Raw genomic sequence first — 26,336 nt, forward strand, 5'->3', positions numbered from 1 at the left:
TAGAGTACAGAAAATTAACCCTTTTTATTGATGCATTGCAATTGTTCTACATTTTTACCATATTATGTAGAAAATACTTAAAATACAAGCTACTTTGTAAAACCAAAGACAAACATTGAATCCAAAGATAAACTATGTTTTCACAATGGACCCTTTTCCCATATAGTTAGTATTAAATTTTTAAATATCTATTTCTTTTGTTAAAATGATTTTTACATAACCCCTAAGTACATCAGCAATACAAACATAGATCAGTAATTGTCAGAAACTACCTGTATCTAGCGGCTTGTAAAAAGGAAAAGCACAACCATAAAAGAAAGTTAAATTTTACACAGTAACTAGCATATCAAATACATTTAATAAAGTAGGAATTCCATTGCAATATCAAGGATTCAAGCAGAAATACTAACATTACATATAATGTACTGCTACATGTAGTGAGATAGATATATTTCAAGCCGAATCTGAAATCACACATTATATAAAGTTTAGCAACAAACAACCATGTGGACATGCGGCACCATTCAGAAGTTTAAATAAAAAAGAAAGCAGGGCTGTGCCAATCCTGTCATTTAGAAGCAATTTAGTTTCACCTACTAAAAGAGATTGCTGAGTCAGAGGTAAATTACTGCATCCCATCAACTAGGTGCTAAGCAGGAAAGCGTCAGGAAGTTGCCTCTGCAGGGGCCATCACAGCTGTGAACGCAGGTCAGGTAGCAGGAACAACTCCAATTTAAAAGTTTGTGAATCACACAAATGAGTCTAGATGGGATCATGGTTATAAAAATTCAAGAAGTGAACCCTAAACCTCATCTATGGTGGGCAACTTAAAAAAAAATAAAATAAAAATAAAAAAAAATGAAAGAAAAGAAGAAGAGAGAGGAGTTAAAGAGGACTTCAATTTCTATGCAGAGATAGCATGTTGCCTAACAAAATCTGTGTAAGAGCTCTGACAGTGAGGACACTCGATTCTTTAACCTGTTTTGAAAGAACTTGGATATGCATGGGAAGAAGGGATGTATCTCCTTAGAGCAGACCAGAATATATTAAATTGGGCAAAACACACRGGGGCCAGACTTCAATCAGCCACACTAGTGGAGCCAGCACTGATATGAAGACCTGGCCCTGCTGGGATAGGGTTTTTTTGTTTATTTTATGCTGTGTATCGCAGAGGAATTTCAGGGTAACTAAAGACTTGTTTCAAATGGGGTATGTTTCAACTTATTTACATAGTTTCCACCCTGTCCCCTTGTTTCAAAAGTTTTGGAAACTTGAACAGTAGAAGACGCGATATCAGGCTTTGTGAACATATTTGGTTGGAGTTAATTACGTAATAAGGACTCTAAAGATAGATGGCCATTTTAGTCTCACTCTGCTTTGCAGGGGTGGGAGAGGGGAGTTTTTCTCCAACTTACTAGCACATTTTGCTAGAGGTCTTTATTTTCCTGAAACCCAGGAATTGGAGCTTTTTTGCCTTTTGATGGAAAGACACAACTCTGTACCCAAAAGGTATCTCAAGGCAAAGTACTGAACACAGGCAATGTAATATGGAAAAAAAAGTAAGAAAGTGCTTTCAGCAACAAATAGCATCATTTACACCAATGATGTGAAATATCAAGATTGCTTGGTTATCCTCACATTTACAGAAGTGCTCTGAATARAAGTACACTGAACAACATGTCGCTAATGCTACCGTCCAGTTCCAAAGTCCTTGCTCCCTCTAATGAAAGAGATGCCAAACCTTTAACAGTTCCTCARTTTCAGGTTCAGGCCAAACTTTCTCCTATCAATAATGTGGAATTTCAGAAAAGGATTTTGCACTTCTTGTCAGATACCAGTCAGACACCTAGCCTGTTTTCCACTTGGACGGAATATAAACTGGGATTCAAGGTTACCAAAACCTCTTATTGCTGCAGTAATACTACTGCTCAAACCAGTTTATTATCCTTTTGGACAAGATAATTCTCTACATACTGAGGTGGAGAAATAATTCTTAGTACAGGGGAACCAAAAAAACAAAGTTTAGTTTAAAAACTGCACTGATTATCCAAACTAGGTATTTCCTCTGAACACTAACTAGTGCTACAGCTGACRAATCTTTCCAACAACTCCACATTAGCAGTAGCATTATAAAAACTTTTTAATGGTATTATGTGCTTTACAGCAGGCTCTCTTTGGTATAAATATTCTATCACCAAGCTAGCAATATTTTACAAGAAATGTCTGCTATTAACGTGGGGGAAAGTAACACCATACTAATCTAATAAAAAGTGATTGCACATATTTAATCACTTCTGCAATATTAGACTAAACATTCCAATGCATTCCTAGCACTACCCTATTCGAAATGCACTGACAGACATCTAACAGTACACGTGCCATTTCAATGAAAAGCTTTAAGGAAACATCGCTTCACTCCAAACAAAAATGTAGCTTTTTATGATAGCATTAAAACTGAGAACAATGCACCTATGCAACATACTGCTCTTCTTGCTGTGATAAGCTTAGTGAATTGCTTCAATTCGACGGGGGCTTGCTGGTCCCTCATAAGGCAAGCTCACTGTAAACTCTATTCACACTACATCATCATTTAAGGCACTACAATAAGGGGACACACCAAACAACTCTTCATCACACATACCTGTGCAAAACAAATCAGAAGGTATCCTTTTCTCTCATGAAGCTCTACTCCTCTCTCAGTGCTACAGTGATGAGCTCTAACCATTGCATTTTATCACATACATTCCAACATGTATCAATTCATTTTGGTTTAAATACAAAGAATACATCAATTCCATCCCCAGGAACGTTTAAGAATTAGACAAACACTAAGTACAGAGTTCAAGTATAATCACTACACATTTTGATTACAAAGACAGAACATTTGGGGTTAGCAGGAAGTTTTGCTTGTTATAGTTTTCTAATCAATATGTACATATTTCATTTTATGTAAAATATTAAAACACCACCAATACAAAACTTCTAAAATAGTTTTAAATTCAGTAATAAACTTTAAAATCTGGATTTTTTTTTTTTTTTTTTTTTTGCAATTCCTACATGCATGTACTGTATACAAGTCTTAATAAGAGCGCTTTAAAGTAGCTGTTGACATATCCAGGAGGATACGCTCACAGAAGTATAAAAAGCTGTACACAACAATACAGTGATGTTTCATTGTATTTCAATTGTTCAACTCTCTCCTAAATTAATCATGTCAGGAAAAAAACAGTAAGGAAAAAAAGAACAAAGAAAAGCCCTGTGCTTTTGTGAAGGAATCCAGCTCCATTTTAGGGCCAGCATCTAATATGCTGCAGAAACCAAATTTCAGCGCAGCACAGCTATTCATTCTCAACTGAAGACTACAGCATTCCGACAAAGCTGTCGAGTTCTGTTACACAGTCAGATCTTGAGTATATTTTGAAAAACTTAAAAGAATTCTGCAATGATAAGAATTCAGCTGTGGTGTGGAGACACAGAATTTTCAAGAAAACAGAACAGATTTTAGGGTTTACAGGGACTCCTGAATATCCATTACTAGCACAAGGCAGGTGCCTCTACCAGTCCTTAAACAAAGCAGAGAAGCAAACAAAAACCTTGACAGTAAYGTAATAAAGAGATGTAATGGCTTTTGCCATTTGCAGAACCAGCAATTTTTTAGAGAGAAAGTGAAATAGAAAACATGTTAAAATATTAAACTTGATTTTAAAACTGCCCTAGCAATGTTCTGAGATAAATATACATTATACTTTTAGTGGCAATATGGATTTGTGCAAGCTGCTAAAATATAACCTGCTAGTCTTTGTTTAAATTAAGCTATTWAAAAAAAAAATTATCAGGATCTTTCAAGACACTGATTTTCTTTCCCCTTTTGATTCACTTAACAGAATAATTTTAAATAAATGGAAACATGAGCTTTTAAAAAGCATCTATAAAAAGTAAGTAAAATCTTAAAAACTTAATTAGTGACCCTCATACTAGTAACAAAGCATGCTGCTCAGTTAGTGACTGCTCACCAAAGACATTTCTGAACAACATACAACCAGATCAGGGATAAACAAAAATTAGGCARTCATCACCAGGTAAAGGTTCACCTGAAATCCTTCTCCAATCTCTCCGGTCTATTGCAGGACAGTGCTCTACCATGATCTACAAGTACGAATACTGGTTGATCTTTGTAGGGCTCAGTGGATATCCAGTGTAAATAGCAGATCCTCTGGAAGCACCAATATAGGACTGGGGAGCAAACTGGTGTTGGTATTGGGCAGGTGGAACATTTGCAGAGGTCAGCAGACTTGGACCAACACTCACAGGGACCTGGTGGACAAGTGTGCTAGGATGGGCAGCGTACGTGGTATGCCGTGAAGAGCCCTGAGGGGAGAAGAGATGGGCGATGGATGTGGTGGAGCCTAGTGTTGCAGCAGTAGTTGGAGCATAAGTGTACATATGTGGCTGGCTGGATAGATGCGCATTTGCTGTTGCTGCTGCCAGGTGGGGATGCACTGGGCTGCTGTGCTGAAACGTGTAGGGAGCCTGAGAAATAGTTGATGTGAGTGGTGCCACATAAGCTTGCTGCCTACGTGGGACTGCATTTCCACCTCTCTCCTGTGAGGCCAGCACTGTTGTTTGCTGGTTCTGTAAGGTGAAGAAGTAAATAAAGTTAGTAAGTATCCTAAGTATAAAGCGCAGTGGAGAGGAGGTGAGTGAGGAAAGGTTCAGCCAGAGCCTCCCGATCAACACCTGTGTTCTAGTTGCAGGACTGATTGGCACTTCTGTCAGATCCTCCCTTCCATGAAGTCAAGACACCTGCAGCTCTGTGATACCCTCAAGTAAATTCAAGAAGGATTACTGTAGTTCCACTGATTACTCTCCCTCCACGATAGGCTACACCTGGGATTCCACAGTGCAGAGGCAGGTCCTGTGCAATGCAGGCAGGTCCTGAACACAATGCTTACCTGGCTGAGATTGAGGGGCTGCACACCATTCGTCACCACGCGATGTGAGCGGTACCCAGTAGGTGTTATACAGCATCCTGATGACTGCCCGCTCACAGAGGCCACTGGCTTGCTCTTACTGGTGCTGCTCAGGATGCCTGAAAGATTTCAACAGATTAGTCCGTTCTTCCCTCTCATATCCCATGCACTGTGATAACCAGCTTAGGTAACTGAAGGACACACAGGACAGACCTGTTTCTTTGACTACAATTTAAAATTACATTAAATAAGAAATCATTGGGAATTTTTACAGATCTTTGTAAATACAGCCTAACACATACATGAAAGGCAAATGTATGAGTGAACTTGAAAACAGACCAAGGTTCATGATCTCAGAACAGCAGCTGTGAAACCTGAAGCTGCTGCAGACCTAATGCAGACAGTACAAAACTGTTGGGGATAAGACAGTATTTGAGCCATGACAAAGATAATTGAGCAGAGCAACCTGTGAGAGCACAACCTACCTGAAGCCTGGGTAGCTACAATGCAGTCATTAAGCTGTGTTTTCAACGGTGGCACAATGATAGTCCGAGAGCTGGAGCTATCAGCTGCTCCTCTGCTAGGCAGCTCCAGGACACCACTCGTACTCCTGAGAGAGGAAAGTGGGTCTGTGGYATAGGGGCTGTTCAGGGAGGAGTCGGAATCAGGGGAGTCATTAACAGTAACGTAGCTGATGACATTGGATCTCTGCTTCATGCCCAAACTGTAGGAAAAAAAATAGAAATATTCTAGCTTTTCCCACAAGACATATGGAGATCTCCCTCTGGGATCTCACACCCTCCTACTTGATGGATGAGATTCTAGTTAATAGAAAAACAAACACCACACTGGACAGGGTATAGAATTCCCTGTCTTACACAGTGTTTCTTAGCCTAGCCAGGGCTCTGAATATAGTGCTCTCCAACCTTCCTGATGCCTGGGCTGAGCTCAGGACAAACCATTACAGGCTTCCTAAATTAACTTCCTACCTGGTAGGTTTGTACTTGCTGTCCTCTTCCTCATCAGTGTCGCTGCGAATGGTGATGACACTGACAGGGGGGCTTGGAGTGTCTGGGATAACAATGGGCTGGTGCTGCTCCTGCACTGGGACGAGCACATTGGAGGAGGAGGAGGTGGAGCGCAGAGGACTACTCCCAATGAGTGAGTAAACTTGGGAGGGCGTAGTCTCTAGAGTTGAGTTGGGCCTGAAGAAAACCAAGGAAGTATTCAGCTACAAGTCAGTAGTCTGGGACACACAGCATCAGCAGCATTAAGAACAGTCAGGCTCCAGAGCACATAGACAAAAAGAAACATCTTGAAACACAAGCAGAGCATCCGTGCAGATTYCTTCATGGAACTAAACTCATACAGTCGAGAGCCATGGTACACATCCCAGAAGGGACCCATACAGTCAGTGACGCTCTGAACACAATCGATTCATCTGGCACTGCCAGGAACCTGCCACCCTCTGTTAGTCAGATTTCAGTTCTGTAATTTTTTGGTGCCATAGCAGTACATGTCCTGAACATGTAAAACCTCTGTATGACCACTAAAGCACGTGGTCAGTCACTCTCCTGATTCAGCTCACTTACTTGGCTGAGTTTGGTGCTGGCTGTTTGTTCTTCTTTGCTGGAACATTGCTGCTTTGCTGCTGCCTCACAACATGAGCAACTCCAACATTCAGGGGCTGTGTTGTAGCTAAAGTCACATGGTTGGTCAGCAGCGATGGCTGTTGCATGAGAGCACTGTACTGATTTCCGTGGGAATGTGCATTCCTGGGGCAAGAAGGAAAAAAAAAAAAAAAAAAAAAAAAAAAGAGAGACCCAGACCCCATGACTACACTGCAGGCACTGCAAGCTGCACCCAGCCACATTAAGCTGCTGCATGGTTCTGAAGGGGACAGAGAAATTCTGTGCACCGCAAATAATACTCCAATAGCTCACACTTCCATTGGGCACAGAATCCACCCCTGTATAGTCCCTACCTCCAGTCAGCTAACTGCTGGCTGCTGCCGATCGTCTCTGGAATCACAGCTGTTGGCTGAACGGAGTTGTGCAGAGCAACCCCTGGGAGCTGCTGCCAAGTAGAAGGAAGCAGTATCTGCTGGGTTCCCCCAGGCCAGGCCTGCTGCAAAACAGCAAACAGATAAACAGATTCACTAGATTTCAGTTCATACAGACAAGGAGAAAGAGACTTGTTCCAAGCAATAAATTCACGCATGTAGATTGTTAACTTGCAGAGATAAAGACGTATCATTGCACTTCCTCAAATGGCCTCAGCCCATCAAGAGAACACGAAAACCAAAGAAACAAGCTTCCCYAAACACTTTGCTAACTTTTTGTGTCATAGATGTCACTCGGGGAAGAGGGGGGTATTAATACTGTACTGCAGAAAGAATTGTCTGCAAAAGGGGAGAAAAGACCAGTCTATATGCCACACATAACAGAGCATTTGGGAATGTTTTTCACGTAACTTTATGCACACTGCTTTGCTGAAGCATTCCAAAATATGAGGCCAATTTAGTCCTTTCTGCTTTTCTGGTTTACAGGGCTCACATTGAGATAGCTGAGGCAGTGATATTACTACAGAAATTCGCTCTACCTCAATTAAATCACTGAAGGAGAAAACGTAATCAGTATGTTAAGGAAAGGTGCACTGAGAGACATGTTTGGTTGTACAAGAAACACACAAAACTATTTTCAATTAATTATTAACTTTCCTCTTCAAATTGATGAAATGCAACATTTTCTACAAAAAACTAAAGTTCTGCGGTACAATATTTTTATGATTTTGAACACATATGGCTCTCTTTCTTGCAGTTTAGATTGCAAAACCATAAACACCCACCATCTTAAAATATTTCTGCAAGTAACAGATCCACTTATTACAAATATTGGTTCCAAAAAAGAGGCCTTCAAAGCAGAGAACTGCTAAAACCTCTGCCAACATAAGCAGAATAACAATAAATAAATAAATAAGAGAAATATGTTAAAAGTCACACCATGCGTCTTTCCAAAAGCCAACACCTGCACAAGACAAAGCAGAGAGTTTAATACAGCAAGATCTAAATTCCCAACGAGAGGCAGAAACCGGGCCTTCCAAGCGACGAACTGTTTTGACAGAGGAAGGACAAAAATATGCAAAGCTTAGCAAATGGCTAATGCAAACTCAGGGGAAGCAGCAGGGGAGAAGTTTCGGAAGCACTAAAGGTGAGCAAATTCACGCCAAAGGCCCCCAGAATCCAAACAGAAATACAAGTTCTCCATGGAACAAAATGTTGTTACATAAACTCAGAATATAGGCACATCATTTAGAGAGAGCTTACTCTGATCTCCCACTACTACACAGGGGAGCTGAATGTCAGACCCGCTGCACATGCGCAGGAGAACAGATTTAATTTGCCTGTTGAATCAAAAGCCCAAATACACTTTTGCAAACATCACTAATAACTCACTTGTGTCCCAAGCTCTGCTATAGTCACCCTTGCTGTTTTCAGAGCCTAAACTGCAGCCTTTCAGCAATCAAAAATCAGGAGGAGAAAAGGAGATATGTCCTTGGGTCTTTTTAGCTTGCAGTTGTGACCCAGTAGAACCTATTCTCCTGCCTTCCCATCCTCAGAAACAGGGAGAGGTTAACTTGGTTTAGAAGAACTCAAATGAGTGGGTTTTAATCTCATCCTCATACGGATAGGGCTTGAGCAAATTCCACTTCAGAGAGGTTTCCATCTTGGAAGAAAATGACACTCAAACTACCAGTTTAAAGCCACAAGAAACAAAATGGTTCACATAAGAAATGGAATGTACTTTGAAAGACATGTGAGGATACCAGTACTTAAGTGCACTGCAATGTTTTCGTAAGCTTCACTGATCTGATTCTGGAGTTTTACAATGACTTCTTTGTGGTACTTGCCAAGTTGATCTGAGGCAGGCACCAGATGAATACAAAAGAGGACAATTTTGAAAACGTACATTTTCAAAAAATGTGTTGATTCCCATCCCGCATCCTTTTAATTGTTCAAATGATAACTAGCTATTGCCATTTTAGAAACTAGAGCTCACCTTTAATTTCAACCAAGAAATACAGTAAGAACTGAAAGTATCTGTGAAGAACAGTATCTTTATCTGGATGAAGCAAGCTACCTGTGATTGGCTATAAATAACAAAAGGCCAGAAAATTATTGTCAATGTTCAACAGAGTTAAGAGAAATCGACTGCTAAAAGCAATAAACTAAAGAATTTGCTATCATTAGAGATTTAGCTTGTGCTTAACGACCTGAAACATTTCTACATGCAAAGAAGCTTTACAAGTGTTTAAAACAAAATACGTAGCTAACTTGCCAAGTAGTTCAAATTCTGGCCATCCAGGTACCTGTAGCAGAGTCAAGCTAGAGGCCGATTCCTTTGTATTCAATAATTAAAAGGCAAAGATAGGGTAGTAAGCAAAGAACAAGAACAATTATAACTCTTCTATGGCCTAGCTTAGAAGAGCTTTATAATACTAGGCTAGTAAAAACTAACAGTCAATGGATCTGGATTCTTTACAGAGCCACACTAAACATCAGAGTCAGACAGTGCTTCAGCAATGTTGGGAAGGAAAACAACAAGACATTAAGATGTAGCAAGAACACAGCCACAAGATGGCACATGCTTCCATGCCCTCTGCAATTCTAAGTTAAAACAAAAACTCAGTTAGTGAACACAATCAAGGGAGGCAATTACCAGTACTGCAGCCGTCTGTTCTACTAGCGCTGGCCGGCCGGCTGCGCAGTTCAGAGTAAAGGGTACCGCATACTGCGGCGTGATGGTGGCTACTTGAGGATGAAGAGTTGCTACCATTAGTGGTGTACAGCTTCCCTGAAATGTAGATCAGGCAGTGAGTGAAACAAACGTACCAAGGCAGGTAAGCGGGTTCAGCAATAGGGCCAGAAAACGTTTCACCACAGACTGGCATTTTATCGTGCTTGAGTAGACTCCAGAATTGTAATGGATACAATAAAACCACCACTCTGACTCTCTGGGCATGTTCATTTAAGCAATCACATACCCCCGAGGGGAACACAGGGAACAGGAAATTCGGGGACACAGTCTTTCCAATGGCACAGTCAAAAAATAAAAACAAGCTAGTGTTCAGGTATTATGGTACTTTAGTCAAAATAGATTCCAGAGAGGAAATTAGACTGTCTCTTATATACGCTGCCCAAAGCCGTTACACAACCTTCACCCCTAGCAAAACATAGCATTTAATACTCTACCTCGAATTCATGTACTGTACTCTTGGAAAGAGATAAACTAAGGGATTTAACAAAAGGCACCATAGGTCTTTTGTATCATTAAAGAGCAAGGTTATATGTGATGAAACTACTAAAACACACATTAATCCATCAAATATCTTATTAAAAACTAGATTCTTAGTGTACACTTTGCACTTTCAGGAAAAACAGGGTTTGGTTCTGGTGGGCCTCCTTCAATTGTATTCTGCTTTTTGGATAACATTACCTGTACAATTATCCTAAACAAAACAGATCACCAAATGCCACCAAAATTATTTGGACTAAACAAACTACAATTACTCCTCTACAAGCAGGTCAGTAAGTACAATATACTTCCTGGATAGTCAAATTAATAAAGTACGTTAATGCCAGTAGAAATTAAGGCTTTGCAAATAAATGTGTGCTTAATTATAAAGGCAATTACAATTTTTCACTATATAAAACTTGCTAATCATGGGGCACTCACTATATATTAAAACAATATTTTTTTTTGGAAATAAAAGTAGTTTTTGTTTATGGCACAATAAAAATGTTTAGAATACCAATCTTTAGCATGGCTTAAGACTTTTGCTATTGCATGCTGTTTACACTGCAAACAGCAGAGAAATAAGTATGGTGTTGCTACCCATTTATTCACACTAACAATGCAAATAATCAAGAAAGGTGCAAAAATAATTTTACTGATTTAAAGATCAGATTACAACATGAATAATCTGTATTGCCACATCTGTTTACTAAGATCTCACAGAACTGATTTAATTTCTTGCAAAATTTGCTCTATTATTTTTAAAGGGTAGGCAAAAATGTATACTGTTATCTATAAGGCAACATACACCTGTGCAAAAACACAGCCCGATTTTAACAGCTAGAAACTATATATTTATTCACTTTATAAAATCAAACCCCTAAACTAGGAAGGCACATAATATCAAACAGCTTAGACTTTCAATATCCCAGGAAAAAAAAAAAAGAAAGAAAAGAAAACCAAGGAAACCACTTAGACCTGATCTGCATTTAACCTCTGAGAGTGTTCTGAGAACCACTCTGCACTCCTCCCCAGCACCAGAGGAGCAGTGAGGTTCTCCCAGATGGTGGTATGGATTGCAGTTAACCCTGTGGGGTTTTTTGTTTGTTTGCTCATTGTTTCTTTTTATTATTTATTTATTTATTTATTTACCTGTGTAAGAACTCCAGACTGGATCTGCAGTGGTTGCGCTGCAGGTGCTTGTGGTACAATTGGGACAGCATTCTCCATCCGTACTGGGAATCCAGAATGCTTTGTAGTTGCCTGAAGTCCAGCTGTTAGGGTCAAGAACAAAACACAGTTAAGCTGCTTTATTATTCTTCTTCCCTCTCCCAAAATAAAATTCCTACCAGGTAATCAGGAAGGATGGAAGACAAAGTCAGATGAAGAAAAAGAAAAGCTGTTCCCTTTAACAAAAGCCCACCAACAAAACACCAGCTGGAGTAAATATATCTGCAGTCCTGAAGTGATGAAGTGCAATGATATACAACTATTCTCAAAATCTTGTCTGTGTTCAGATCTGCAGTCTTGTTTTCAGATACAAGCCATCCACACTCAAACACCTAATACTATATTGCTTGAGGCTAAGTACAAACTACACTATCAGTTCATGTTTCACATATAACTCTCCATACTAACACAATCCAGGTACATATGTAAATAACTGAACTTTCCTAGATTAATACAGCTATGCTTGTGCTACCTTTATTACTTGCAATTTGCAATTGTTCAATTGTTTATTACTTGCTAACAAACTACATGATTGCATCCCTGCTTGTGAATTTGAGACTCAAAAAGCCGATATTCACTCTTGACATTCAAAATATAGCACAAACTTTCTTGTTTTCATATAGGTCAGGCTCCTCTCTTCATTGCTTTGTGAGGAATGCTGTCATGTTAAGTTTGGGGGGAAAAACTGGTTGAGCAACTGGATGACACTGCAACCTAAGCAAGCAAGACACGAACCTGTCACCTGTTCCAGCATGACGTGGAAGAGAACCAAATTGTCTGCACACGTCTGACCTGATTTTGCACTCACATCTGATGCAAGAGTACAACATAACACACACAGAGTGGTCTGTTGTAGTTCTCAACTTAGCCAAAATCACATCTCATTTTTAGCAAATTGAAACTACAGTTCCAAAGGATTTTTCTACTTACTTTGAAAAGCAGGGGGACAGACAATGAATGTTTGCTGAAATGGGTCAGTCTGTGTGCAGATCTGGGTGGTTCCAGGTTGCAAGGAAACACTCTGTTGTGCCACTCCTGCAACTGGTGCTGCAGAGGATGGATACAGAGCAGACTGATAGTTTAGCAGCGAGACGTCAGAGTTTGCCAGGGAGAGAGTAGCAGCAGCAGTAGAATTGGAAGCCAACACACTGGCCTAGAAAACAAAAATATACAGATTTATACTCAGAGATGACACTCACACTTGTTACAAAACAAACAACAGAAACTGTCAGGATTATATGGTGAACCAAGCGCAGGAAAAAGTTGCAGATAAAAAGCAAAACACAACTTGAGAGAAAAAACTCAAGTTGGTAAACTGCGCCAACTTTATTTATGCTACTGAAGTGACAGGCTAATATGATTAAGTGAAGAAAAGAGACTGCCCTGGCCTTAGTTCTGGAAAGTTAAGTTTCATGACAAACTACGAATTCTGGAGGGCAATTTAAATAAGCTGAGACAGCAATACATTTTGATAACTGTAGAAGTCTGTAATAGGCTCAAATTGTTCCAATTTCATAAGAGAACTAACTACATGGAATACAGGTGTTAAATGAAAAGTTTAAAAGCCATCACAACATTTGTAGAGTTGAACACAAAATCTTTCATATAGCAATAATACTTGGCCAATCAGGTTGTATCAACATGATTCTGTCAGCATATGGAATTATATATACATAGTATATATACAATTATTATAGAGCCAAATTTTGTTCAGCTGTGTAAGCCTCAATGTAAAATAACTAATTTCACTTGAGTTATTCTGCTGAACAGATTGTGGCCTGAAGGCTCAAAATTAGACTGCTTCATTTCTTAGATTATTATAACACAGCTAAAGGATGATATAACTACCTGATTGTGTACTGTATTGAGYTGGTTGTTAAAGCTCATTGTCAGATTTGTGCTTGTATTAGGAGCAACATGCGTTGTGAAYGGGCTCTTAATCTGATTCACTGTATCATACATATTAACTCTTCGTTTGCAGATCTCCATATTCTGAAAGCAGGATTTCACACTGAAACAGAATGATAGAAAGGAAATATCAGAAATGTACTAACAGTACATACAACATACCTCAACAGAGACATGCCAAGTTTCTAATTAGGCATATGCTTTTAGGGCTCCCTCCCACTCCTAAAGAACATCCTAGAACTAGCAATAGAAGTATATATTTCTGTGAGGTAAGTCCTGGTTAAGCACCCTGCTGACTCTCACAGTTTGGTAAAACATGAAAAAGAATGTTATAAACAGTTGTTTCCTTGTATATGGTTTTTGCAATTTTCGTATTAGCCAGAAACTGCAGAAAACAACACTGGCAGAAGGTAGAAATGTGCTATTCTGTGTTTCTAATAAATCTTCCTGAAGCAAAACATGAAACTTGAGGAAGCTTACTGATTGCTGTGTGGGAAATCCAGCAGATGTGTCATTGTAACAAACGGATGGTTCAAAGTCTTCAGCGGAGTAATTCTCTTATCTGCATCAATTGTCAACATTTTCTTCAACAAATCAATATATTCCCTTCGGTCAGCCTTCTCTGCCAACATGTCTGTCCCTTCTAAGTCTGTAGACATATTCACCTTGAAAACAAAATAAGAGCAGTAAGGCAAATACCAAATCCATTGCTGCTGAACAGTTGCATAATTTCACATGACACAGTAATCTTCATTTTCTCTCTTAGTCAGTTTAATTTAGGTACTATAATGATAGCTCACATAACTTTTCCCTTGCCCATGTCTAACACAAGAAGGGAAGCTTCTACACAGAATTCTCACCTCAATATGAAGTTGGGGCATTCAATAGGTATCAACCAAGCTTCATTTTTCACTGCCTGGCAGACACGTCCCTCTTTACTTCTGTGCAGAGGGGTACAAAAGGCTAGCAAATCAAAATGGTAAGAATCTACATCTGCACAGATGTAAAATGATGATAAGAGCTACAACAGCAATGGAAAACTGAGGCCAACATACTTAAGGTTCAATGCCTCAGAGTATTATAATGTATCCAGATACAGTCTACCAGAAGTAGACTACTTCTAATGGTACAGGTTAAGCACATTTGTTGCATCTACCAGATCAAGGCCTAAGAAAGGAAAAGAAATCTTTAACAGCTTCATAATTAACGTTTTGATAGTCTTTAATGCAATGAGTTCTGAGCCAAATTTGAACCATTTCTTAACACCATGGGAAAGAGGACTGCTCAGACACAGGGGTCACCTTTTTAGAGACCCCGGTATCTTCGTGTGTGTACTTAAAATGACATTTATCTGTGTTTTAAGAGTTTTCTCCATATACCTGCGCCATATCATCCAAACAATTGAATATATATTTCCGAGCCTCTTTTGATTTTATTCCTGTCTCCAACTCATGCTCCTCTGGAGTCTACAAAATAAAACATTTGTTAATATAAACTGAGATATCCTGTATTGAAATAAGGATAAAGAAAAAGCAACAATAAGAGTTGAGCCAAGTGATCTTTCGGTTGCTTTAAAACAAGTAATTTGCTAGCAGGCCAAACCAAAACAGCCGTGGGTTCTCATTTCCTAAACTGAGAAGATCATTCACAGAAAAGCTGAGACATTATAGAAGTTGAATTAAGAACTAAATCAGTGGAGCACTTCAAGGCTTCCTTGAGCAGTGCCAAAAGACCTGGAAGGGCATTAGGGAACATCTGAGGAGTCAAATTTAAAGAATTTTTGATTTTGGAAGAGGAAAGACTATAAACATGTTTTGAAGTCTTATTTTACAAAGAAGAAGAAAGGCAAAATTGCCTTCATTTTGTAGGTTTGTATTAAAGACAAACAAATGCATGTCTGACTCTTTCCTGTCTTCTGCCAGCATACAAATAGATTTCTGTTAAACTAACAAACACTTTCATGAAATACTTTCTATTTTACTCTTCTCATTGTCAGATGACAACAAGATGACATACTTCACCAAAACTGAGCAGGCCACAATACGCAACCATTATCTCAATTACTTTAATACCCACACTTTTCTGGTGCTATCACTCACAGCTGCTATTGTTAGATAAGTTAAGTTAGGAGGTCTGTACAGTTTCTGAAGGGAAATACACAAATCAGCTATATTTGAACAGCATTTAGAAGCCAATCTTTCATTGGAAACTTTTCAGAGTATACTAAAACTAGGTGTGACTTGATATCAAGTCCTCAATGAACAAAACAGAGTTAGGAGTTAAAAAACATACAAACCTTTAGCCTCCACAGTGGATATCCCAAATTTGGGTCTCTGTTAAAAAACCTGCTTGTTTTCGTTCCTGCACTGAGAAGATACTCTGCCGGAAGGCCTTGAGTTTGTGAAATATAACGGATCTAGGGAAAAAAAAAGAAAAGTATAAAGGCTCTCAGTATACTGGACCGAGAGGTAAGGGAGTAGTTATTAGCCAGGTTTGTTCACAGTGAACAGGAAATAGGCTGTAAATACAGAATGCCCAGATAACTGAAACTGCAAAATTAAAGGGACTATTCTAAGTATTTTTAAGGACACTTAACCTTTTCTATCTTGTCATCTGCAGAAATTTTAGGTATTTCATGAATCTGTCTTATTTTATGGATTTTTGGAGGGCTAAATGTATGTGAGCAGACTGTTTATAAGCAGAGAGACATGAGTAAAGCACTGGGTAAAAGCAGTGGTGTCTCACATCAGCAATTTAGAGCATGTATTTTGAGAGAAAATACTGCAGAAGTTACCACATATGTTTATATACTTTAAGGTAAAAGTATCTAAGCAGCACTACTGTGACTGGCTACATACAGTCTAGGCATGTGATTTGAGAAGAATGTTATGGCAGAGCTCTCATTAATTAAGAAAGTAAGACCAAATCTCTAGTACAATCTGACCCTTACATCCTCAAAAGTCTTCATATTCTTTATTTTACAAGTAACAATAACAAACAAAAAAAAAGAATGATAGAAAATGCAGCTGAGTAGCAGCAAATAAATCAATAAGACACTGGTAAGGAGCTAACAGCAGGAAAAACAGCAAAAGTAAAAACAGGTGCTTAAAAGGAAAGAAAATTGCAAGTTATGAAAAAATCAACAATAAGCTTTCTCAAATATTCCAAAAGTTGCCTGGATTGCCAACGCCATTTCCTCTTAATATATACAGTGAGAAATATGACATTGCTTTTGTTATGACCCCCCCCAAAAAAGTCTATTTAAAAGAATAAAGTTTAAGAAAAAAAAGGTGATAATCCTCTTACAAAAATGAGGATTGGAAAAAGGGTGAAGGTAACATGGCTATGTCCAAAATACCATATATAGTTCCTTTAATGTATCTCATCTCTTGTTTGCAAAACTCTTCCACTGTTCTCAAGCAGCTGAACATTGCAGGACACTAAGTTGGTTGATACAGCTTGTAATCCATTTGTATTTGTTGATTCTGTTTTCATTTATGACACCAAGGAGCTGAAGTGTCTTCAGGTTAGTATTTTTCATATTCATCCAGCAGTTCAATTAAGACTTCTGATTTTCTGAGACATAACTCATGCTTTATGGCCAAAGACTGTTTTAACAAAATAACCATAAATTCTATCCCAGCACATGAACTGCGTTGCTGGGGAGGTTTCTTCAAAGGTTCTGCCTGGGCTTTCATTTGCTGTAGCAGAATCTCAGAAAATAAGCAAGCAAGCCATCCCTGCTTTTCAGGGGAAGTTCAGATATTGAAATCAATCACATGAAGTCACATCTGCTGCAGCCTCACAAACGACTGAAAAATCTTGTATATTAAGCAATGGAAAAAATGCCTCCTCCCCACCCACCCATATGCCCAGATAAGGTTCTCAGAATTACACACAATTCACTGTGCAAGAAAACCACTATCCTGTACCTCGGTTATTTTCTAACTCATTCTACTCATTGAGGTAACAGTGTGTTTTTCTTTTGGAAATTTACAGTGCTGGGAAGATGCAACTGAAGTTTAAAAAAAAATAATTTGAGAAAGGTCACTTCATCACATGAAGAAAAGTATATGAAGCATTGTCACAAGGCACAAGAACCACAATGGAAAAGTTAGTCTCAGAAGAACCCCTTACGCAGATTTTTTCGTCCTTTTATAGGCAACTGATTAGTCTAGGTAATAAGGCTAAGTATGCATGACAAGAAATAATTAAAGATGCCTTTTCAGACTCTTGTTCCTGTATTTCAGAGACAGCTTGGGGCCCAGAAGTTGCATAAAAATGAGGGCATTGGTAGCTATTAACAGGACAGGAATGATAGGCCTGCTTTGTCTCTATGTGCAAGAACTGCCCTAGTGGTGAAATTACAGAGGGCTTTTCAAGCCAGGACACATGCCTCACTTCTGTTTTGACAGGAAGGTATTTCAACAGCTTTTTGAGGTTGGGAGGCAGGGGGATTAAATGTAAATTCACTATATATTGTATGAGTACAGTAAACTCAAGTAAAAACACATAGAATTCTGTGTTCTCCTGTACAATGACAGAAGCAGGTGATGGGAATATCACAGACTGAAAACGAGCTTAAGGTAATAGACAACAGCGATCTGTATCAGATGAAATCTGAAGTATGACACTTTGGACTCAGAGGGTCTGTACACAGATCACTGTGGTTTCACCAGAATATCCCCACATCCAGCACACATTCTCACCTGATCATACTCAGATGCTCCTGGGTACAGAGGCCAGCCAAGAAACAGCTCAGCTATCACACAGCCTAGTGACCACATGTCAATAGCTTCACAGAAAGGTAAACCCAGTATGATTTCAGGAGCTCTGTTAAAAAAAAGGAAAAAAAAAGTGAAATCTTTGGCTCAGAAATCATGTAGTTCATTGTTACAATTACTCTAGATAATGCTCTTCCTTCCTTCCTCCAAGCACAAGTAAATTTGTGTGAAACTAAGCGACTCCCTTTAAGGCAGAAGATGTTTCCCCAAGTGTCCTAAGAGATCCCAACCTTTTTTTCCACCTAGCAGCATGGGCCGGTTTTGCTTTATTGCCATGATAGCCTCCAACTCCCAGGTGGGAATGAGTCCAAGCTGGCCTTACGCAACTGTGATATAAGATTACTCCTTTACTAGCTGCTTTAATTACACAGGACAGAGTATTTATGGCTCTAGGCTCCCCTGAGACAGCATACAACCTACCCTAACAGAATTTGGAAGAAAAGCTCTGGCAGGAACATTCAGACTTCTCTCCGAAGAAGGCCTCATTAGCCCAGGTAACCAGCTACAGAAAGCTGCCTGCTTTCACGAGGAAAAGAAATGCATCTGCAAAGCCAGAAAAAAAGAAGCTCTTCAAAGAGCTGCTCAGTTTCTATGAACTGGTTTTCATACAGGCTTTGTTTGGAGAGTTTCATGTTTAAAACCGATGAAGAGAACACAGCTGGAGATTGAGACTGCTTTGCAAAGTTGTGTTACAGGTTTCTGTATACTCAACCACACCTAATGCAAAATCTACCTGTCTGGCCTAGTTCTTAGCAGAGCCTGATGGGAAAAGAAAAACACTCAAACTTCAGGAAGGATTTACTTCTGCAACAGTTTGAAATTGCAGGGAAATTTCTGTCTGGTACTGACTCATAACAAAAAAGGATGTTTTAGTACAACTTTTTACCTCACACACCACAGCTCCGAAACAAACTGATGCAGTTCTGTCAGGCTAAGTCTACCCATACATTTGCATACAGCACAAAACTCAAGCACAGCCAGAATCACGTGAGCTGCTATGGGAGTTTACTTTGGAAAGTACAGGAGATATTAAAATTTCGATTTTCTTCATGCATAAGTAACACCTGTACAAAAGAAGACAAAAGAGTCCTAAATTCCAGGCTATCTTGTTTTCTGGACATGACTTGGGCAGCATGCCCTAGGGTTAGCATACCATATCTCACGTTACACTGTATGCACCTCTGTTGTTAGAAAAAGTTCTGAAACTAGTTCTGATCTTTCTACCGAATTCTGAAAACAGGACTTACATAATGTACAGGTGTCAACAGACCATACTCACTGTCATCTACTGTTCAATCTGAACACACCTCCCAACTGTTTGTAGATAGCAAGAAATTACTCCAATTAATCACCCTTTTTGCTGTGGTGACACAGATACAGCTTTTGTTTTAGGTGACTGTGCACAATTACAATTAGCCAATCTCCAAAAAGAATGTACTTGTCCCAGTTGCCCATAGTCACTGCATCTGAGAATGTGCAAGATCTACCAAAAAGAAAGGTATCTCAACAACCTGACTACAGCAACATAGTCACACCTACTCGTTATTTTTAAGCTTTTGTGCAAGTAGCTTTTTTACTATGTCAAAGCCTCATAAGAACAGAATCGTGGCAATCTATTACCCCAATTACTGAAAGACAACTTCAGCCAGGTCACTCTCACACTTTCTCCATTAACTGTCATGGTCTTGTTTACCCACCTGTTTTATTTGCCATTGATCAGCTTCTACTTTCTCGACTGTGCACCTGCCCTACAAGGAAAGGCTGCGAGAACTGGGCCTCTTCAGCCYGGGGAAGAGAAGACTGAGGGGGGATCTGGTCAACGTCTATCAGTACCTGAAGGGAGGGTGTCAAGGGGACAAGGACAAACTCTTTTCAGTTGTCCTGTGGGACAGGACAAGAGGCAATGGGCAGAAATTGAAGCACAGGAAGTTCCGCCTGAATGTGAGGGGGAATTTCTTCACTGTGAGAGTGATGGAGCACTGGAACAGGTTGCCCAGAGAGGTTGTGGAGTCTCCTTCTCTGGAGATATTCAAGGCCCACCTGGATGCAACCCTGTCTAACACGCTCTAGGTGACTCTGCTGAGCAGGGAGGTTGGACTAGATGATCTGCAGAGGTCCCTTCCAACCTTACTGATTCTATGATTCTATGATTCTATTCCAGCACCAGAAAGCTTGGAAATAACTTCAGATATGTTTTAATATAAAACGATTATGTAAATATGATAAATATCTGATTTTTGAATACTTTATTCTCCAGTTCTTCTTTTGAATTTCTATTCTTCTATTTTAAAGAACTATGTCAGAATATGCCAAACTTTCTATAAGCTAATGGGTGTGAACAAGAGGAATCCATTTCTGCAGCACTCGGGTCTCCACCAGCAGAGTGAGTATGATGCAGATATTCACAAAGAAAAATCAGAATCTTATGTGCCATTAATATATTATCTATCATCAAAGAACTGCATTGAACCTCTTGATTATCCTACTTATTGAAGAATTTCCAAATCAGATAGTGCCCAAATCCATCATATGATGAATGCTACATGCATATTTTTTCTCCCTTTAGACTGGCAAATGTAAGTTAAAATGCAAGTGGCTTGAGGAATAAGCAGAGCATACTAATCCTTCACAACTGCATGGAAAAAGTCCCACTGATTCCAATGGAAAGAGATTAGTGTCAACAAAGGCTGGATGTTGTAGCTCGTTAYGTACTCATACAGACTCATGTATTCTGAAACCTCAATATCAAAATGATAGTAATTTGAATTCTGTGCATTGTATTCCCTAGAACTTAAACTAAATAAACGAACTTCTCACAAACCACCTGATTTCATTCTGATTCCAAGAATGGGCTGGTAAATTGGAATCTCTCTCATCTCCTATTTTACACTGCTATCATTAGTGGCCTTATGAGGTGGGAGTTGAAATGAGACAACAGGCCGAGGTCACTTTCATAGCTGGGCTGTCAAAGATTAAAGTGATCTTCACTATCTCAAGCTCTTTGAAATAGAAATCAACAACATTCTTTCTTTGCATATGTGCCTGCCAAATTCTGACTTCCAAGGTTAGCAAGTGTGCCCAGGCAGTCTCAGGGGAGAGCAGATTCACAGCAGTAGTGGAAAAAAATCGGAAACTTACTTTCAACCTTTCAAAGTATACTACGTTTACGTACTGGTCTCTAACCCGTCTCCTTTTGGAGGAGGATAGAAATATGAGGCTTGTACAACAGCAACTAGCAATGCAGTGAATAATTCGTGATCACTGCTCGAAGCTGGATTAGGAAGTAGAGAAAGTTAGATTTGGCAGCATGCACTGCTGCTTCCCAGGCCAACATTACTGAGACAGAAATAGAGCACACAGCCCAAAGTAGAAGCAAGAAAGAGATCTTACTGCACACTCCAAGTTCCCTCAACACTTAATGCCACCTTCTCACGGCCTGAATTGTTCAGTCCTTGAGCTCAGTATCTTCAGACACTAGGCACCTCTAAACTGACCCACAGGAAACACCAGAAGATGGGGATCTGAGTAAGGCTCATGTGACGGCTGTACTTACATACAACACAGGACACAGATGAAGCTCTGTCTCTGAACAGCAGGGAGATCAGTCTTCCTGGGGAATTTCATTTCTGCAAGATGTCCACTTCCTTCTATTGTTTATCCTCCCCAGGAAGAGCCAAAGCATCCATACCCTGATGCAGCAGGCATATAATCTACATTCCAAGTCAAAAATTACTGCTAGTAGATCTCAGCACTGCAGTAGAAACTAGTCACCCCACAGAAGTGTGRCTGCCAAATCAGTCTACCTTTAGCCCATGCCAGGCTTCAGAGCTAAAGGATTCCTCATGGGCACTTTTGCTTACACTGTCACAGCAGTAACACTGTCCTTCTTGACTAGGATTCTGCACAGGCAGCAGTAACACCTGTGGAGAGACTGATCAGTCTTAGCCTTAACAATTCTGCAGAGACATTAGCGTAACAACTGTAGATCTTGCCCTAACAAACCCAATGCTACATTCAATCTGGAAGCATGGCTCCAGCAGTTTCAAAGCAGATGCAAGTTGTCCAGCTGCCAAGAGGGCCATTAGAAACTGAGTGCTCTTCTGACCTCTCCTCACTTGGATAGCAGCAGCCATGAAACATTGTAGCTGCTTCCAGTGTTGTCACTACAGGTAGTACACAATGGCCCAAAGCCTCACATCTGCATTTTTGTTGTGACATGTAAGTAGAGGTGCTAAGAATTAAGTGGTAAGAGGTATAAGCACTTCAAAACTAGGCTGCAGCATGAAGGATTTCTACTAGCTCAGGGCCAGAAGCAGCAAGCAGTTGAGTCAAAACTCTGAGTGCATCTTGAATCCAACTGAGGTAGTGAACTGAAGATAGCATACCAGGGCATCCCCCATTTTGTTGTCACATAGTTTGAGCCCAAGCTAAACAGCAGCACATTTAACTGACATTTGAGAAATATGCACCTTAAAGCAATGGCTCCTAAATAAACAGAGGTTGCGCTTTTTCCCCTCTAAACCTGTTCTGAGCTACAGCACTGAGCATAATTTGTGAAGGACTGTTTATTCCTTCGGGGTATACATATCAGAAAATCCATCTTACAGCATCTGAGTTTGGCTGTTTTAGATTTCACTACATGGGACACAGCTGGAGAGAACAAGCTATGTAAGTGCCAGTAACAGGGTTTTCAGACCAAAAAGAAGTGAGCATAGAACAAAGGACGTTTATTTTTAATAGCTGACAGTGAACCAAATAAAGAATTGGTCTATACTGTTTTATTAAACCCAGTGTTGAAACAACTTCAAACTTAGATCCTACCTGAAAACTAATTTAATGTGAATATGCTTAAAGCAATCCAGGTCTCCCACAGTAAGTTGGTTTCTATACCATCTCCACAAGTTCCTGGAATGTGGACTTTAATAACCACCACCATCAAAACTAATTACATAACATTCTAAATATTAGATTTCCACATCATAGCATACTTCAACTTCATTTGAGCAGGGAGTCTCAAATGCCATCTAATCTTAGGTTATTTGCCTTTCTAGCAGTGTCGGTCACCCCTTGTCAGGGAGGCGGAAGTGGCTTTGAGTTCAGCTCAACATATGCAGCTGAAGCAGGCAGCTTCCCTCCCAGCAGCCTCTTTAAGATACTTATCATCCCTTGCTACTTTTCCATCAGCCAAATCTGTTTTTCTGTGATATCAGAAACTGGAAAGCACTATATGCCTCCCCAAACTGCTTTGCCCACACCTGCTGCACAGACCAGATTCTTGATCACTGCTCATCTCTTTCAGTGTAAAAACAACAACAAAATTAATAATGTATTTTAGACAGCAAACATTTGAACAGAGCCATGGTGAATAAAAGACAGTTGCAATTTAAAAAAGAATATTTAGATTGGAAAAGATCAGTCATCACAAGCTAGGAAAAGATCTTTAGGAATGGATTAATAAAAGAGTATATCACTTGAAAGAAGCTACACAATAAGCTGGTACCAAGTGTCGGAGTAGAAAACAAAACAAACGGCAAGGATACTGACAGTATGATGAACAAACAAAACAAGCCTGCAATAAGCCAGGGCTTTAAACTGAGGCTAGGAGGATGGGAAAGACGCATCAAACAGGGCAGAGAAACAGCATGGGGTGGAGTGTCTTGAGTCCTCTCTCCCATCTCAGCTGCAAGGATTAGATACTAGTTAAGTTTTGTGTCAAGCAAACTCACATTCCACTGAAAGCACAGCACAGGCTAAAACATAGCACTGGGGTTTTTCATGTTCCTCTGTTGCCAGAAGCTCTATGTCTATTTGTTGAAGTCTATTTCTACTTGTATTGAAATACACACTATTAACAGAATCAAGTTGGAGGAATAATTAAAAGAAAAAGCACAGCTTTCTTCAGCTATACAGCCTCTGGATTTTAACAACAGTTTACTCATAATAAAGGATTTTTTTAAGTTCTTAAATGGCAGTAGGGCTGAAGCCATTTTTATCTTTTGCTAAAGGAAACACAGATCTAGCTCATAACCATCTTAAAATTCCTAGTCTCACAAAAGCATGATTTATCAAGTATCGATATAAGAAGTTCTGTGTTTGTGAAGCAGGCTCAGACCCATGTACTCTTTACTAGATGGGATCAGAATAAAAAGGACAAAAAGAATTTGGCATCCCTTTGACTTCTATTCCTGCTAAATGACTATGGCTAACGGAGTAGCTTCAGATTGTGACAAACAAGCCAATCTGTACTACTTACTAGTAGCATACTACTTCCCTGGTTTGTTCTGCACACATTTATCATAAACTAGGGGCAGGTATATCAACTTATTGCACTGATCTAGAGTCAGAGGAAGATATTGGACTAGATATTATGTCACATCTGCAAAGCAGAAGTTCTATTTATTTATATATAAGTTTCAGAAGAAATCTCCATGTGGAGAGGAAACATGCAGGATGCTGGGTAGGCTGATCATTTCCTCCCTACCACCCCTCTCACTGGAATTAAACTTTAAGGCAGAAGAGTTAAGTGGTATTTGTAAATGTGATCCCCCAGCATCCTATCAAGATCAGCTTAACTGACAGTACAGCATATAAAAGCCAGTATTGTATCAGTACTTACCTGTAATAGCGTGACTGCAAGTAAGTGGAGCACACCGCTTTAGACACATGGCTGGCTGAACCAAAGTCTATCACCTTCACTCTGTAGGGCTGGCGTGCAGGATCCACCAACATAATGTTTTCTGGTTTCAAATCAGCATGTATCAGACCCAAGCTCTTTAGCTTCATCAAGGCAGTAGCCACTTGCTGTAAAATTGGCCGGATGTATTTCAGAGGCAATGGGCTGAATTTATTTTGCTTTAAGAAATCATATAAGTTCTGTTCTAGCATCTCAAATACAAGGCATGTATGATTCTTGTGTTGAAAGCATTCGTAGGAGCGAACAAAGTTATATTCATCAGCATTCTCACTGCTCAAGCGAGAGAGGATGCTCACTTCTATCTGGCCCTGTCTAGCATAGGAAGGATGGTTCTTCAAGATTTTGATGGCTACAATCTCCTTCGTGCTACGTTTCCAGCATTTTGCCACCTGCCCAAATGTCCCCCGGCCCAGGAATTCCAAGACCTCATAGCTGTTTGTCATAGAGCACAGGATCTCATGCTGGACCAGCTGATAATCCCCTTCACCACTGGAACTGCTGCTCTTTGTGGTTACCGTGGTGGTCGTGGCCGCAGCACCCACCGCAGGTCTGTTTTGCAGCATGAGAGGTGGATGTTCCTCAATTATCTGCACGCTACCGTTGCTGTCAACCTCTTCACTTTTCCTTTTTAATCCACATTTTTGGTATGGTTCCAGTAAAGAAACGTTGCTCCTATGCGTTAGGGTTTGGCTGTTCTGGAAGGATGCTGTTGCACTGCTGCCGGTGCTGTCTGCTGCTGTAACCACAATGTGCTCGACTGAAGAAGCAGGGAGAAGGAGGTTCTGATCGTAAGCAGGGATGCTGAAATTGGCTACCTGATGAGAGGAGCTTGCTTGCCCTTGAGCTGCTGGGAGGTTTTTGCTGTGGGTATAATATTTGTCACTAGTGCTCTGTCCTGAAACATCCCAGACAGAGGGCTCCACTTTCAGTTTCTTGGCACTGCAGAAGGCACTCGAGGATACTGACGGAGGGGAGAACACCTGCAGCTGTGAGGCCATACCTGCAAAAGAAGAGGACTCATTAGGATCACTCAGTGGCAGCAGGCTGTGACAGAACAAGATCTTCCGTCTGCACAAGAACCAGAATGACAAGTATTTTCCTAAGCACCCTAGCCTATACACTTTACCACATGGTGCCTACTGCCTAGGAAGATAATCTTTTGAACAGCTGCTCTGAAGGGCATCCACAGAGTGAGGCTGTCCTGCTGAACTACTGTATTTTAAGTCCCTGCCTAGAGTACAAGGAGCAGACAGCTCTTTACGCAACTTCCTAAAGGGTAAGGAAACCGCAGTGCAAGAGGGGAAAACGGGCCTGGAAGAACGGAGGAAGTAGCGTGAAAGCAGGAAGAGGCTATGTTTTTTCCAGGCCTGTCTTCGCCTGAGCTGCCAAAGCAGAGTCGGGGGAAAGGCAGGAGAGCCGGGCAGGACTCCGCGGAGGAAGCGCTGCGGGGCGGCCG

The 26,336-nt window shown here is 40.1% G+C and overlaps 1 protein-coding gene across 3 annotated transcripts in view; it reads right to left on the reverse strand.

Annotated features, from left to right (window-relative positions):
* HIPK1 (homeodomain interacting protein kinase 1) overlaps positions 1 to 26,336 on the reverse strand; it is a 27,204-nt gene continuing 868 nt past the window's right edge. Inside the window, exons 2-17 of one of the 3 annotated variants that reach the window (XR_014896041.1) lie at positions 24,803 to 25,880; positions 18,112 to 18,235; positions 15,699 to 15,818; positions 14,782 to 14,868; positions 13,883 to 14,067; positions 13,343 to 13,505; positions 12,425 to 12,647; positions 11,417 to 11,538; positions 9,689 to 9,823; positions 6,955 to 7,097; positions 6,563 to 6,745; positions 5,960 to 6,175; positions 5,456 to 5,694; positions 4,953 to 5,089; positions 4,738 to 4,821; positions 4,558 to 4,632 (exon numbers count right to left, since the gene is read on the reverse strand). Coding sequence is in view for 2 of the 3 variants with exons in the window: in XM_085306541.1 (XP_085162667.1) it covers positions 4,147 to 4,632; positions 4,953 to 5,089; positions 5,456 to 5,694; positions 5,960 to 6,175; positions 6,563 to 6,745; positions 6,955 to 7,097; positions 9,689 to 9,823; positions 11,417 to 11,538; positions 12,425 to 12,647; positions 13,343 to 13,505; positions 13,883 to 14,067; positions 14,782 to 14,868; positions 15,699 to 15,818; positions 18,112 to 18,235; positions 24,803 to 25,878 (3,639 nt within the window). In the remaining variant the exon portion in view is untranslated. Of the gene's footprint in view, positions 4,633 to 4,737; positions 4,822 to 4,952; positions 5,090 to 5,455; positions 5,695 to 5,959; positions 6,176 to 6,562; positions 6,746 to 6,954; positions 7,098 to 9,688; positions 9,824 to 11,416; positions 11,539 to 12,424; positions 12,648 to 13,342; positions 13,506 to 13,882; positions 14,068 to 14,781; positions 14,869 to 15,698; positions 15,819 to 18,111; positions 18,236 to 24,802; positions 25,881 to 26,336 lie in introns of all 3 variants that reach the window. The other 2 variants (XM_085306542.1, XM_085306541.1) reach the window with 2 other exon arrangements.

This window comes from Rhea americana, unplaced genomic scaffold (genome assembly GCF_003343005.1).
Source record: "Rhea americana isolate MKP2758 unplaced genomic scaffold, rheAme1 scaffold_241, whole genome shotgun sequence".
NCBI lineage: Eukaryota > Metazoa > Chordata > Aves > Rheiformes > Rheidae > Rhea > Rhea americana.